General features: G+C 53.7%; 1 protein-coding gene across 3 annotated transcripts in view; it reads right to left on the reverse strand.

The window, feature by feature from the left end:
• Positions 1 to 14,323, reverse strand: part of OCA2 (OCA2 melanosomal transmembrane protein) — a 60,849-nt gene that overhangs the window by 5,863 nt on the left and 40,663 nt on the right. For all 3 annotated transcript variants that reach the window (XM_076053413.1, XM_076053414.1, XM_032976916.2), the window contains exons 17-20: positions 13,307 to 13,364; positions 12,780 to 12,888; positions 11,874 to 12,001; positions 1,445 to 1,504 (exon numbers count right to left, since the gene is read on the reverse strand). In XM_076053413.1, coding sequence (XP_075909528.1) covers positions 1,445 to 1,504; positions 11,874 to 12,001; positions 12,780 to 12,888; positions 13,307 to 13,364 — 355 coding nt within the window. The remainder of the gene's footprint in view (positions 1 to 1,444; positions 1,505 to 11,873; positions 12,002 to 12,779; positions 12,889 to 13,306; positions 13,365 to 14,323) is intronic.

Below are 14,323 nucleotides of genomic sequence, written 5' to 3' on the forward strand. Positions count from 1 at the left end.
CCAGTATCTCCCAGTGTCTCCCTGTGCCTCCCAGGATCTCCCAGTGTCTCCTTGTGTCTCCCAGGATCTCCCCGTGTCTCCCAGTGTCTCCCTGTGTCTCTCAGTGTCTCCCAGTGTCTCCCTGTATCTCCCAGTGTCTACCAGTGTCTCCCTGTGTCTCCCAGTGTCTCCCTGTATCTCTCAGTGTCTCCCTGTGCCTCCCAGGATCTCCCAGTGTCTCCCAGTGTCTCCCTGTGTCTCCCAGTGTCTCCCTGTATCTCTCAGTGTCTCTCAGTGTCTCCCTGTGTCTCCCTGTGTCTCCCTGTGTCTCCTTGTGTCTCCCTTTATCTCTCAGTGTCTCCCAGTGTCTCCCTGTGTCCCCCTGTGTCTCCCAGGATCTCCCAGTGTCTCCCTGTGTCTCCCAGGATCTCCCAGTGTCTCTCTGTATCTCTCAATGTCTCCCTGTGTCTCCCAGTGTCTCCCTGTGTCTCTCAGTGTCTCCCATTGTCTCCCTGTATCTCTCAGTGTCTCCCTGTGTCTCCCTGTGTCTCCCTGTGTCTCCTTGTGTCTCCCTTTATCTCTCAGTGTCTCCCAGTGTCTCCCTGTGTCCCCCTGTGTCTCCCAGGATCTCCCAGTGTCTCCCTGTGTCTCTCAGTGTCTCCCATTGTCTCCCTGTATCTCTCAGTGTCTCTCAGTGTCTCCCTGTGTCTCCCTGTGTCTCCTTGTGTCTCCCTTTATCTCTCAGTGTCTCCCAGTGTCTCCCTGTGTCCCCCTGTGTCTCCCAGGATCTCCCAGTGTCTCCCTGTGTCTCCCAGTATCTCCCAGTGTCTCTCTGTATCTCTCAATGTCTCCCTGTGTCTCCCAGTGTCTCCCTGTGTCTCTCAGTGTCTCCCATTGTCTCCCTGTATCTCTCAGTGTCTCTCAGTGTCTCCCTGTGTCTCCCTGTGTCTCCCTGTGTCTCCTTGTGTCTCCCTTTATCTCTCAGTGTCTCCCAGTGTCTCCCTGTGTCCCCCTGTGTCTCCCAGGATCTCCCAGTGTCTCCCTGTGTCTCCCAGGATCTTCCAGTGTCTCTCTGTATCTCTCAATGTCTCCCTGTGTCTCCCAGTGTCTCCCTGTGTCTCTCAGTGTCTCCCATTGTCTCCCTGTATCTCTCAGTGTCTTCCAGTATCTCCCAGTGTCTCCCTGTGTCTCCCAGGATCTCCCAGTGTCTCCCTGTGTCTTCCAGTATCTCTCAGTCTCTCCCTGTGTCTCCCAGTATCTCTCAGTCTCTCCCTGTGTCTCTCAGTGTCTCCCAGTGTCTCCCTGTGTCTCCCTTTATCTCGCAGTGTCTCCCAGTCTCTCCCTGTGTCTCCCTGTGTCTCCCAGTGTCTCCCAGTATCTCCCTGTATCTCTCAGTGTCTCTCAGTGTCTCCCCCCCGAGGAGTCCCCCGGTGTGCCGAGTGTGCGTGTGGGGCCATGTGTCCACCTTGATGAGACTCGATGTCTGCCGTCCAATGTAGTCGATGAGCCGCAGGTGAGCCAACGCCTGCGAGCGCGACAATGGAAACAAAGACACAGCTGACGTGTGGTGACAATGGAAACAAAGACACAGCTGACGTGTGGTGACAATAGAAACAAAGAGACAGCTGAAGTGTGGTGACAATAGAAACAAAGAGACAGCTGACGTGTGGTGACAATAGAAACAAAGACACAGCTGATGCGTGGTGACAATAGAAACAAAGAGACAGCTGAAGTGTGGTGACAATAGAAACAAAGAGACAGCTGACGCGTGGTGACAATAGAAACAAAGACACAGCTGACGTGTGGTGACAATAGAAACAAAGACACAGCTGACGTGTGGTGACAATAGAAACAAAGAGACAGCTGACGTGTGGTGACAATAGAAACAAAGAGACAGCTGACGTGTAGTGACAATAGAAACAAAGAGACAGCTGACGTGTGGTGACAATAGAAACAAAGACACAGCTGACACGTGGTGACAATAGAAACAAAGAGACAGCTGACGTGTGGTGACAATAGAAACAAAGACACAGCTGACGCGTGGTGACAATAGAAACAAAGAGACAGCTGACGTGTGGTGACAATAGAAACAAAGAGACAGCTGACGTGTGGTGACAATAGAAACAAAGAGACAGCTGACGTGTGGTGACAATAGAAACAAAGACACAGCTGACACGTGGTGACAATAGAAACAAAGAGACAGCTGACGTGTGGTGACAATAGAAACAAAGACAGCTGACGTGTGGTGACAATAGAAACAAAGACACAGCTGACACGTGGTGACAATAGAAACAAAGAGACAGCTGACGTGTGGTGACAATAGAAACAAAGACAGCTGACGTGTGGTGACAATAGAAACAAAGACACAGCTGACACGTGGTGACAATAGAAACAAAGACACAGCTGACACGTGGTGACAAAAGAAACAAAGAGACAGCTGACATGTGGTGACAATAGAAACAAAGACACAGCTGACACGTGGTGACAATAGAAACAAAGAGACAGCTTACGTGTGGTGACAATAGAAACAAAAACACAGCTGACACGTGGTGACAATAGAAACAAAGAGACAGCTGACGTGTGGTGACAATAGAAACAAAGACAGCTGACGTGTGGTGACAATAGAAACAAAGACACAGCTGACACGTGGTGACAATAGAAACAAAGAGACAGCTGACGTGTGGTAACAATAGAAACAAAGACACAGCTGACACGTGGTGACAATAGAAACAAAGAGACAGCTGACGTGTGGTGACAATAGAAACAAAGACAGCTGACGTGTGGTGACAATAGAAACAAAGACACAGCTGACACGTGGTGACAATAGAAACAAAGAGACAGCTGACGTGTGGTGACAATAGAAACAATGAGACAGCTGACGTGTGGTGACAATAGAAACAAAGAGACAGCTGACGTGTTGTGACAATAGAAACAAAGACACAGCTGACACGTGGTGACAAAAGAAACAAAGAGACAGCTGACGCGTGGTGACAATAGAATCAAAGAGACAGCTGACGCGTGGTGACAATAGAAACAAAGACACAGCTGACACGTGGTGACAAAAGAAACAAAGAGACAGCTGACGCGTGGTGACAATAGAATCAAAGGGACAGCTGACGCGTGTTGACAATAGAAACAAAGACACAGCTGACGTGTGGTGACAATAGAAACAAAGACACAGCTGACGTGTGGTAACAATAGAAACAAGACAAAGCTGACGTGTGGTGAGAATAGAAACAAAGACACAGCTGACACGTGGTGACAATAGAAACAAAGACAGCTGACTCGTGGTGACAATAGAAACAAAGACACAGCTGACACGTGGTGACAATGGAAACAAAGACACAGCTGACACGTGGTGACAATGGAAACAAAGAGACAGCTGACGTGTGGTGACAATGGAAACAAAGAGACAGCTGACGTGTGGTAACAATGGAAACAAAGAGACAGCTGACACGTGGTGACAATAGAAACAAAGAGACAGCTGACACGTGGTGACAATAGAAACAAAGAGACAGCTGACACGTGGTGACAATAGAAACAAAGACACAGCTGACACGTGGTGACAATAGAAACAAAGAGACAGCTGACGCGTGGTGACAATAGAAACAAAGACACAGCTGACGTGTGGTGACAATAGAAACAAAGACAGCTGACGTGTGGTGACAATAGAAACAAAGACACAGCTGACGCGTGGTGACAATAGAAACAAAGAGACAGCTGACGTGTGGTGACAATGGAAACAAAGACACAGCTGACGCGTGGTGACAATGGAAACAAAGACACAGCTGACTCGTGCTGACAATAGAAACAAAGAGACAGCTGACGTGTGGTGACAATGGAAACAAAGAGACAGCTGACGTGTGGTGACAATAGAAACAAAGACACAGCTGACACGTGGTGACAATAGAAACAAAGAGACAGCTGACGTGTGGTGACAATAGAAACAAAGACAGCTGACGTGTGGTGACAATAGAAACAAAGACACAGCTGACACGTGGTGACAATAGAAACAAAGAGACAGCTGACGTGTGGTAACAATAGAAACAAAGACACAGCTGACACGTGGTGACAATAGAAACAAAGAGACAGCTGACGTGTGGTGACAATAGAAACAAAGACAGCTGACGTGTGGTGACAATAGAAACAAAGACACAGCTGACACGTGGTGACAATAGAAACAAAGAGACAGCTGACGTGTGGTGACAATAGAAACAATGAGACAGCTGACGTGTGGTGACAATAGAAACAAAGAGACAGCTGACGTGTTGTGACAATAGAAACAAAGACACAGCTGACACGTGGTGACAAAAGAAACAAAGAGACAGCTGACGCGTGGTGACAATAGAATCAAAGAGACAGCTGACGCGTGGTGACAATAGAAACAAAGACACAGCTGACACGTGGTGACAAAAGAAACAAAGAGACAGCTGACGCGTGGTGACAATAGAATCAAAGGGACAGCTGACGCGTGTTGACAATAGAAACAAAGACACAGCTGACGTGTGGTGACAATAGAAACAAAGACACAGCTGACGTGTGGTAACAATAGAAACAAGACAAAGCTGACGTGTGGTGAGAATAGAAACAAAGACACAGCTGACACGTGGTGACAATAGAAACAAAGACAGCTGACTCGTGGTGACAATAGAAACAAAGACACAGCTGACACGTGGTGACAATGGAAACAAAGACACAGCTGACACGTGGTGACAATGGAAACAAAGAGACAGCTGACGTGTGGTGACAATGGAAACAAAGAGACAGCTGACGTGTGGTAACAATGGAAACAAAGAGACAGCTGACACGTGGTGACAATAGAAACAAAGAGACAGCTGACACGTGGTGACAATAGAAACAAAGAGACAGCTGACACGTGGTGACAATAGAAACAAAGACACAGCTGACACGTGGTGACAATAGAAACAAAGAGACAGCTGACGCGTGGTGACAATAGAAACAAAGACACAGCTGACGTGTGGTGACAATAGAAACAAAGACAGCTGACGTGTGGTGACAATAGAAACAAAGACACAGCTGACGCGTGGTGACAATAGAAACAAAGAGACAGCTGACGTGTGGTGACAATGGAAACAAAGACACAGCTGACGCGTGGTGACAATGGAAACAAAGACACAGCTGACTCGTGCTGACAATAGAAACAAAGAGACAGCTGACGTGTGGTGACAATGGAAACAAAGAGACAGCTGACGTGTGGTGACAATAGAAACAAAGACAGCTGACGTGTGGTGACAATAGAAATAAAGACAGCTGACACGTGGTGACAATAGAAACAAAGAGACAGCTGACACGTGGTGACAATGGAAACAAAGACACAGCTGACGTGTGGTGACAATAGAAACAAAGACAAGCTGACGTGTGGTGACAATGGAAACAAAGACACAGCTGACGTGTGGTGACAATGGAAACAAAGAGACAGCTGACGTGTGGTGACAATGGAAACAAAGAGACAGCTGACGTGTGGTAACAATGGAAACAAAGAGACAGCTGACACGTGGTGACAATAGAAACAAAGAGACAGCTGACACGTGGTGACAATAGAAACAAAGAGACAGCTGACACGTGGTGACAATAGAAACAAAGGCACAGCTGACACGTGGTGACAATAGAAACAAAGAGACAGCTGACACGTGGTGACAATAGAAACAAAGGCACAGCTGACACGTGGTGACAATAGAAACAAAGACACAGCTGACACGTGGTGACAATGGAAACAAAGAGACAGCTGACGTGTGGTGACAATAGAAACAAAGACACAGCTGACGTTTTGGGATCGATGGGATCGCGATGTCGCGAGGTCATGAGGTCGCGAGATCGTGAGGTTACAAGGTCATGAGGTCACGGGGTCGTGAGGTCGTGAGGTAAAGAGGTCACGGGGTCGCAAAGTTGCGAGGTCGTAAGGTCACGAGGTCGCAGAAGCCTTCATCCAGCATCGGCCATGGATCATGGCGATGACGTTGACAATAACCGTGGTCATGACATTGATGATGATGATTTTGATGATAATTATGATGACGTCAATGGCGACAATGATGATGACAAAAATGATTGATGATGATGAACATCGACCGCGATACAAAAAAATTAAAGCAACGATGATGATGGCGAGAATGAATCACAGTCAGGATCTCCATGAAATTTCCGACGATGATGACGGCGCTGAATCTTTTTACGTGCGTGTGTGTGTACCTGTGTGTGTTACGGTGTGTGTGTGCACTCGGCAAAACAACCCCCTACCTCCTCGCGGTGCCGGACGGGCAACTCTGTCGTGGACAGTGCTGTGGGGGGAGATCCAATTTTGATTGGCTCCTCCCCTCATGGCATATGTGTCCACCACAGGGGCTAAACGGGGGCTCTGGATGGGTGCGAGGGGCTGGTAACCCCTCCACCTTCAATTAATTACCACGAAACCACGAGTTAAACTGAAATATGTAACAAATAAGCTTGTGCCGGAGGCCCCGGGGGGCCAGGCGTCTATGACGTCTCCTGGCCAAACCCCAATTGGCGTAGCCAGGAGATTGAATACCTACCCTCGGGGCTACTCCAGAACAACGAAAAGCCACAACGGGTGGCCACGTGGAATGTTCGAACGCTCACTGCAGAGGAGAGGCTGCCACTCCTCTGTCGGGAGCTGGACCGGTACCGCCTGGATCTATGCGGCATTCAGGAGGTCCGGTGGACCGGCTCTGGCTCCTGCCACCATGAGGGGTGGACAGTCCTCTACTCGGGGCAGCAGACTGCCAAACAACAGGGTGTGGGTCTTCTTTTGAACAAAAGAATGAAGGGGGCGTGGGAGCGTGGCGGTGAGGTGTGGGAAGCTGTAAGCCCCAGGCTACTTTGGGCTCGCCTTCCCATCAACCGGAGGCGAGGAATGGTGGTCGTGGTTACTTATGCCCCCACCGAAGATGAACATCCGTGGAGGGATGCAGGCAAAGCCAATGAGTCAGATGCCTTCTATGACCTCCTGTCACAGGTGCTGGCTAAAGTGGCCCCTCGGGATAGAGTCATCATGTTGGGTGACTTCAATGCCCGAGTTGGTCATGATACTGGCACCTGGTCTGGAGTGATTGGAGGTCATGGGCCAGATCAGCTCAATAACAACGGTAGGAGGCTGCTAGATTTTTGTGCAGCCCATGGGCTTGTAATTACCAACACGCTGTTCCGGCATCGGCGCATCCACACAACATCATGGATGCATGCCGGGTCCAAGCAAGAACATCTGCTGGACTACATAGTGACGGACCAGCGAATGCGAGCCCATGTCCTTGACACCAGGACCTACCGTGGAGCTGATCTGCCCTCTGACCATCGACTAGTCATCTGTAAGATGCGCCTGCCATTCTTCCACTCCGGTGGTGGGTGTACACCCAGGACCCCATTCCAACATAAAGTGGCCTGGTCTCAGTTATCTGATGAAAGTTGCAAGCGAGAATTTCATCATCGCTTGTGGCTGGGATTGGCATCGTCCCCGACTCCTCCTGATGTCGAGGGTAAATGGGCGAGGTTTAGGACTGTGACTCATGCAGCTGCAATGGCTGCTTTGGGTACGCGGTCCAGACCTCCCCAGAGACCCTGGCTGACAGAGGAGGTGTTCAGGATGGTTGAGAAAAAGCGACAGGCCCACTGTCATCGGCTACAGAATCCCACATCAGAGAATGAGGAGGCTTACCGCAGCCTTCGCTCAGAGGTTCGGAGAGCCGTGAGGCGCTGCAAGGATGGGTGGTGGTCGCGGGTTGCTGAGGAGATGGAGTCTGCCTCAGTGGCCCGTGATCACAAATCTCTATTTAACTCCATCAAAAAGTAACCTGCAGCGCCACACCTATTACCATCATTAGGGGAAAAAACGGTGATCCAATCTCCGACCCCCAGGAACAGGTTCGCAGATTTGCTGAGCATTTCGGTGAGGTCCTGGGGGAGGGAAAATCCCTCAGCCAGGAAAACATCGTGGCACAAAGTGAGGATGACCCTGCTGAGGCTGCGGTGCCTCAAATATTGGAAGAAGTCACCCCCTGTGAGTGGCTGGCTGAGGTGCCATCAGCTGAGGAAGTATTGAAGGCGATCCGGAGTCTGAGACCAGGAAAGGCAGCGGGCAGAGATGATCTCCCAAGCGAAATGCTGAGGGAGGGTGGCGTTTGTGCACAGACTGCCCTATATGACATCATAACAACAGTCTGGACCACTGGACGGGTTCCGCAGGATTGGAAGGATGCCCTGGTGGTCCCCCTTTTTAAGAAGGGGGACCGCACAGACTGTAACAACTACAGGGGAATCTCACTCCTCAGTGTGCCGGGAAAGGTCCTGGCAAGGATTATTCAGCATCGCCTTGCCAGGCACGCTGAGGAGAGGCTTGCGGAGCCCCAATGCGGTTTCAGGAAAGGGCGGTCCTGCACAGATGCCATATTTTCTGTCCGTCTGCTACAGCAGAGGTGTAGGGAATTCCAACAAGACCTACATCTCTGCTTTATTGACCTGGTCAAGGCCTATGATACCATCAGTAGGCCTGGGCTCTGGGTCGTTCTTCGTGCTTTTGGAGTACCTGACCCTCTGCTCACGATCATTAAGGACCTTCATGATGGTGAGCGGGCCCGGGTAAAACTACGTGGCCAGGAGTCAGAGCCATTCCCTGTACACCTTGGGGTGCGACAGGGATGTCCTCTGGCTCCCACATTATTTAACATCTATTTTGACCACGTAGTTCGTGAAGCCTTCAATAGCTGTACCGGGGGAATCTCCATATGGTACAGATATAATGGGAGGCTAATCGATGCCCGGGTGCGGTCAAGGGATGGCTCCCTATTGCTCAACCATGTTATGTATGCTGATGATTTGGTAATAGCTGCTCAGTCAGAGGAGGAGTTGGAGACGCTGCTGCTGAGACTGGAGCGTGCCACTAAGAGGTGGGGCCTTACCATCAGCCCCACCAAAACTAAGCACCTGCCTGGGTATTTTGCACCATCGGACACTCCACCCCCACAACTCCCAATCGGTGATGGGGCAGTTGTGGAGAGAGTGGAGAGTTTTCCCATACCTGGGCAGTGTGCTTATGACTGGCTCCAGTTTAACAGCAGAGGTCTCACTCCGAATCAGTCGAGCGGCAATATCTTTTCATCGGTTGCGTAACGCTGTGTGGAAGCTACCTGGTCTGTCGCTTCGCACTAAGCTTCAGGTCTTCTCGGCCACGGTCATTCCCTCCCTTCTCTACGCTTGCGAAACGTGGACCCCCCTAATGGAACATCTTCGCCGGTTAGAAACATTTAGGCTGGCCTGCCTACGATCCATCCTGGGTTTAACCAGACTGGATTGTGTGAGGAGCTCACAAATCCTTGAAAGATCTGGGCAGGGTCCCATCGGTGAGCTCCTCCGGCAGGCAAGGCTGCGATGGCTGGGTCATGTAGCCCGCATGCCCAGCCACCGCATGCCGAAACAGCTTTTGTTTGGCCGGATTGAGGGGGCTAAGCGGGCGCGGCACGGGCTAGAGAAGAGATGGAGTGATGTGGTACAGAAGGACGTGGAGCTGAGTGGACTTGCCGATGACTGGTACCAGCGGTGTCAAGATCGGCCTCTGTGGAGGAGGCTCGTGAAGGATGCTACTGGGCAGTTGGAGGCAGTCGCCCTCCAACAACAACGGAGGACGGAGGAGCGACGCTCAGAACAACGAGCGGAGCGCCGGGTGGCTAAAGCACAGCAGGTTGGCACAGTAGGGGGCACAGGTGGTGCATCAGCCAGTCATCACAGTCAGTCGACCCGTGGCACCTGGGTCTGCCCCGTGACCTCCTGCCAGCGGGCGCTCGACACTTCACGTGGCCTCAGGGTGCACATAGCCTGGCACAAGCGTCGTGGTGACGTCACCGCCACTTAGTGGCGAATGGCGGTTGTTGTTGTTGTTGTGTGCACTCGACCCCCACAACTGACAATCGGTGATGAGGCAGTTGTGGAGAGAGTGGAGATATTCCCATACCTGGGCAGTGTGCTTATGACTGGCTCCAGTTTAACAGCAGAGGTCTCACTCCGAATCAGTCGAGCGGCAATATATTTTCATCGGTTGCGTAACGCTGTGTGGAAGCTACCTGGTCTGTCGCTCCGCACTAAGCTTCAGGTCTTCTCAGCCACGGTCATTCCCTCCCTTCTCTTCGCTTGCGAAACGTGGACCCCCCTAATGGAACATCTTCGCCGGTTGGAAACATTTAGGCTAGCCTGCCTACGATCCATCCTGGGTTTAACCAGGCTAGATTGTGTAAGGAGCTCACAAATCCTCGTAAGATGTGGACAAAGTCCCATCGGTGAGCTTCTCCGGCAGGCAAGGCTGCGTTGGCTGGGTCATGTAGCCCGCATGCCCAGTCACCGCATGCTGAAACAGCTTTTGTTCGGCCGGATAGAGGGGGCTAAACGGGCGCGGCACAGGCTAGAGAAGAGATGGAGTGATGTGGTACAGGAGGACGTGGAGCTGAGTGGGCTTGCCGATGACTGGTACCAGAGGTGTCAAGATCGGCCTCTGTGGAGGAGGCTTGTGAAGGACGCTACTGGGCAGTTGAAGGCAGTCGCCCTCCAACAACAACGGAGGGCGGAGGAGCGACGCTCACAACAACGAGCGGAGCGCCGGGTGGCTAAAGCACAGCAGGTTGGCACAGTAGGGGGCACAAGTGGTGCATCAGCCAGTCATCTCGTTCATCTTAGTCGACCTGTGGCACTTGGGTCTGCCCCGTGACCTCCTGCCAGCGGGTGTTCGACACTTCACGTGGCCTCAAGGTGCACATGGCCTGGCACAAGCGTCGTGGTGACATCACCGTCACTTAGTGGCAAATGGCGGTTGTTGTTGTTGTGTACCTGTGTGTGTCTGTGTGTGTTACGGTGTGTGTGTGTACCTGTGTGTGTGTGTTTGTGTGTGTCTGCGTGTGTTACGGTGTGTGTGTACCTGTGTGTGTGTGTCTGTGTGTGTTACGGTGTGTGTGTGCGAGAGTGTAGCGGTTAGCGCGCTGCGCTATGAACCTGGCGACCCGGGTTCGATTCCCGCTCACGGCCAACACCAGTGACGATTATCTGAACCGGTCCCGGGCCTCCCCTGGGTCGACTCAGCCTCAAATGAGTACCTGGTGCGGTGTGTAAACATTGCCACTAGGGAGACAAAGGCGGTCGGGCGTGGTGGTGGCCACCCACCCCCTCGTGTACCGTTCCGGCCTTCATAGGTGCTCGCTAACAGCACTTGCCCCTACAGTCTGTTAAGGCTATATGGGGGATCTTTGTCTTTGATCTTTGTGTGTACCTGTGTGTGTCTGTGTGTGTTACAGTGTGTGTGTGTACTTGTGTGTGTGTCTGTGAGTGTGTACCTGTGTGTGTCTGTGTGTGTGTACCTGTGTGTGTGTCTGCGTGTGTGTACCTGTGTGTGTGTACCTGTGTGTGTTTACCTGTGTGTGTATCTGTGTGCGTCTGTGTGTGTCTGTGTGTGTGTCTGTGTGTGTGTATCTGTGTGTGTATCTGTGTGTGTCTGTGTGTGTGTCTGTGTGTGTGTCTGTGTGTGTGTATCTGTGTGTGTGTGTACCTGTGTGTGTGTCTGTGTGTGTGCGCGTGGGGAGCGGTATTGTAGCAGTCAGCGCGCTGTGCTACGAACCTGACGACCCGAGTTCTATTCCCGCTCGCGGCCAACACCGGTGACGATCATCTGAACTGGTCCTGGGCCTCCCCTAGGTCGACTCAGCCTCAAATAAATACCTGGTGCGGTGTGTAGTAAACATCGTCACCGGGGAGACAAAGGCGGCCGGACAGTGGTGCCTGCCGCCCACCCCGTCACGCGCCACAGTGCCGGCCCCGACAGACCCGGTAGCGGCCATGCCGGGCGGGCGGCGGCGGCGGCCTTTGTGTCTGTCTCAAGTCGGCACCTCCATGAGGATGAAGAGCGCGGAGAAGAAGAGCAGCGTGGCCCACTCGACGCGGTGCAGGATGATGTCAAAGTCCTGAACGTCGGCAAGCACCAGGAGCCACATGGCGCCCAGCATGGCGATCCAGCCTGCACACGGCCATCAGCATCGTCAGCAAATGCATCATCAGCATCATCAGCTTCATCACCAGCATCAGCTTCATCACCAGCATCATCATCAACGTCATCAGCTTCATCAGCATTATCACCAGCATCATCAGCATCAACATCATTATCAGCATCAGCTTCATCACCAGCATCATCAGCATCAACATCATTATCAGCATCATCAGGTTCATCACCAGCATCATCATCATTATCAGCATCATCAGCATCAGCTTCATCATCAGCATCAACATCATTATCAGCATCATCAGCATCAGCTTCATCACCAGCATCATCATCAACATCATTATCAGCATCGTCAGCGTCACACAATGCGGCAGCCAGCAGCAGCAGTCACATGGCATGAAGCCTTCGTCTGGCTCTCTGAGCCTCAGTGATGACATGAAACCATTTGGAATCGTCACGAAGTCGCGCGGCGTGCCCGCTGTGTGGCGAGGAGCCCACACCACCAACAACTGCCCAAGCTTTGCAGACCCCCACATATTAAGACGCTTTCACGAGTGTTTACACGAGGCCGCCGTGACCTCACGAGGCCGCCGTGACCTCACGAGGCCGCCGTGACCTCACGAGGCCGCCGTGACCTCACGATGTCGTGGTGACGTCGCCAGGCTAGCGGTGACCTCACGAGGCTGCCGTGACGTCGGTGAGATAGCCGTGACCTCACGATGTCGTGGTGAGCTCACCAAGGTAGCCGTGACCTCACGAGGTCACTGTGACGCAACCGAGGTCACGGTGACCTTACCGAGGTCGAGGTGTATGCCGGGGACGAGGGAGCTGACGAAGAATGTGGCGAGCACGGCGCCCGTGACGGAGACGCACTTGCACAGCAGCGCCGTGTCCGTGATGTGGTGCTGCCAACGCAAAGACAGAGTTGGCCCAGCGCAGCCTCGACAGACGGTCGGGGCGAGCGCCGCCCGCCAGCGCCATCGCCTACGGAGGCCGGCACGGCCCACGAACCGGGCGGGCGGCCGGCGCCGCGGCCGGCCGGCCGCCCGTGTCTCTCTCCGGTGTTGGTGTTGCCACACCGCACGAGGGACACTTGTCATTCACGGCAACGACTCACGGTGGCCTCACCGCCGCTCCCGTGCCAGGCCCGAGGGATCCCCCCTACCCCCCCCTCTCCCCCCCACTCCTCCTCCTCCCCCCCCCTCTCCCCCCACTCCTCCTCCCCTCCCCCCCCTCCCCCCCCCACTCCCCCCCCCCTCCAGAAGAGGCCCCCTTAGACTGGACGCGCCGGTCCCTTCGCCCTCCCCCCCACGAGCTCGCCACCTTCTTCTGCAGCTCCTGGATGTTCTCCTCCCAGTTCTCGTCTTGCTCCGAGATTTGCCTGTGGCACCGCCGCCACGATGGGGATGGGGGGATGGAGGGTGGGGGATGGGGGGATGGGGGGATGGAGGAGGGGATGGGGGGATGGGGGAGGGGATGGGGGGATGGGGGAGGGGATGGGGGAGGGTGAACGAACGTCACTCAGCGATTCCGCAGCAGTCGTCCCCCGTCAAGGGCCGACGTCAAGGCGAAGGTTTAAAACGCCCGCCTGGAAGGCGACTTTGTTTATTGCACCAGGCAGCTCAGGCCCACCAAGCTGCTGGATGGAGCTTGGCGAACGACGAGGTCAGAGAAGACTTCAATATTGCGGGGGGCCACAGCACATCACTGTCTGTCGCACCCCAAGGTGAACAGGGAATGACTCTGACTCCTGGCCAGCGACCCTGGCCGTCACAAATGATTGCCCAACCACGTGGGTGGGGGTGGTGGTGGTGGGGGTGGTGGTAGTGGGGGTGGTGGTGGTGGGGTGGTGGTTGTGGGGGTGGTGGTGGTGGGGTGGTGGTGGTGGGGGTGGTGGGGGTGGTGGTGGTGGTGGTGGTGGGGTGGTGGTGGTGGTGGTGGTGGTGGAGTGGTGGTGGTGGTGGTGATGGGGTGGTGGTGGTGGTGGTGGTAGGGGTGTGGTGGTGGTGGGGTGGTGGTGGTGGTTGTGGGGGTGGTGGTGGTGGTGGTTGGGTGGTGGTGGTGGTGGTGGTGGGGTGGTGGTGGTGGTGGTGGTGGGGTGGTGGTGGTGGTGGGGGTGGTGGTGGTGGTGATGGGGTGGTGGTGGTGGTGGTAGGGGTGTGGTGGTGGTGGGGTGGTGGTGGTGGTGGTGGTGGGTGGTGGTGGTGTGGTGGTGGTGGTGGGGGTGGTGGGGGTGGTGGTGGTGGTGGTGGTGGTGGGGTAGTGGTGGTGGTGGTGGGGGTGGTGGTGGTGGGGGGGTGGTGGTGGTGGGGTGGTGGTGGTGGTGGTGGGGTGGTGGTG

This window comes from Petromyzon marinus, chromosome 61, assembly GCF_048934315.1.
Source record: "Petromyzon marinus isolate PM22_M1 ecotype Great Lakes invasive population chromosome 61, UKy_Petmar_22M1.pri1.0, whole genome shotgun sequence".
In the NCBI taxonomy this organism is placed as follows: domain Eukaryota; kingdom Metazoa; phylum Chordata; class Hyperoartia; order Petromyzontiformes; family Petromyzontidae; genus Petromyzon; species Petromyzon marinus.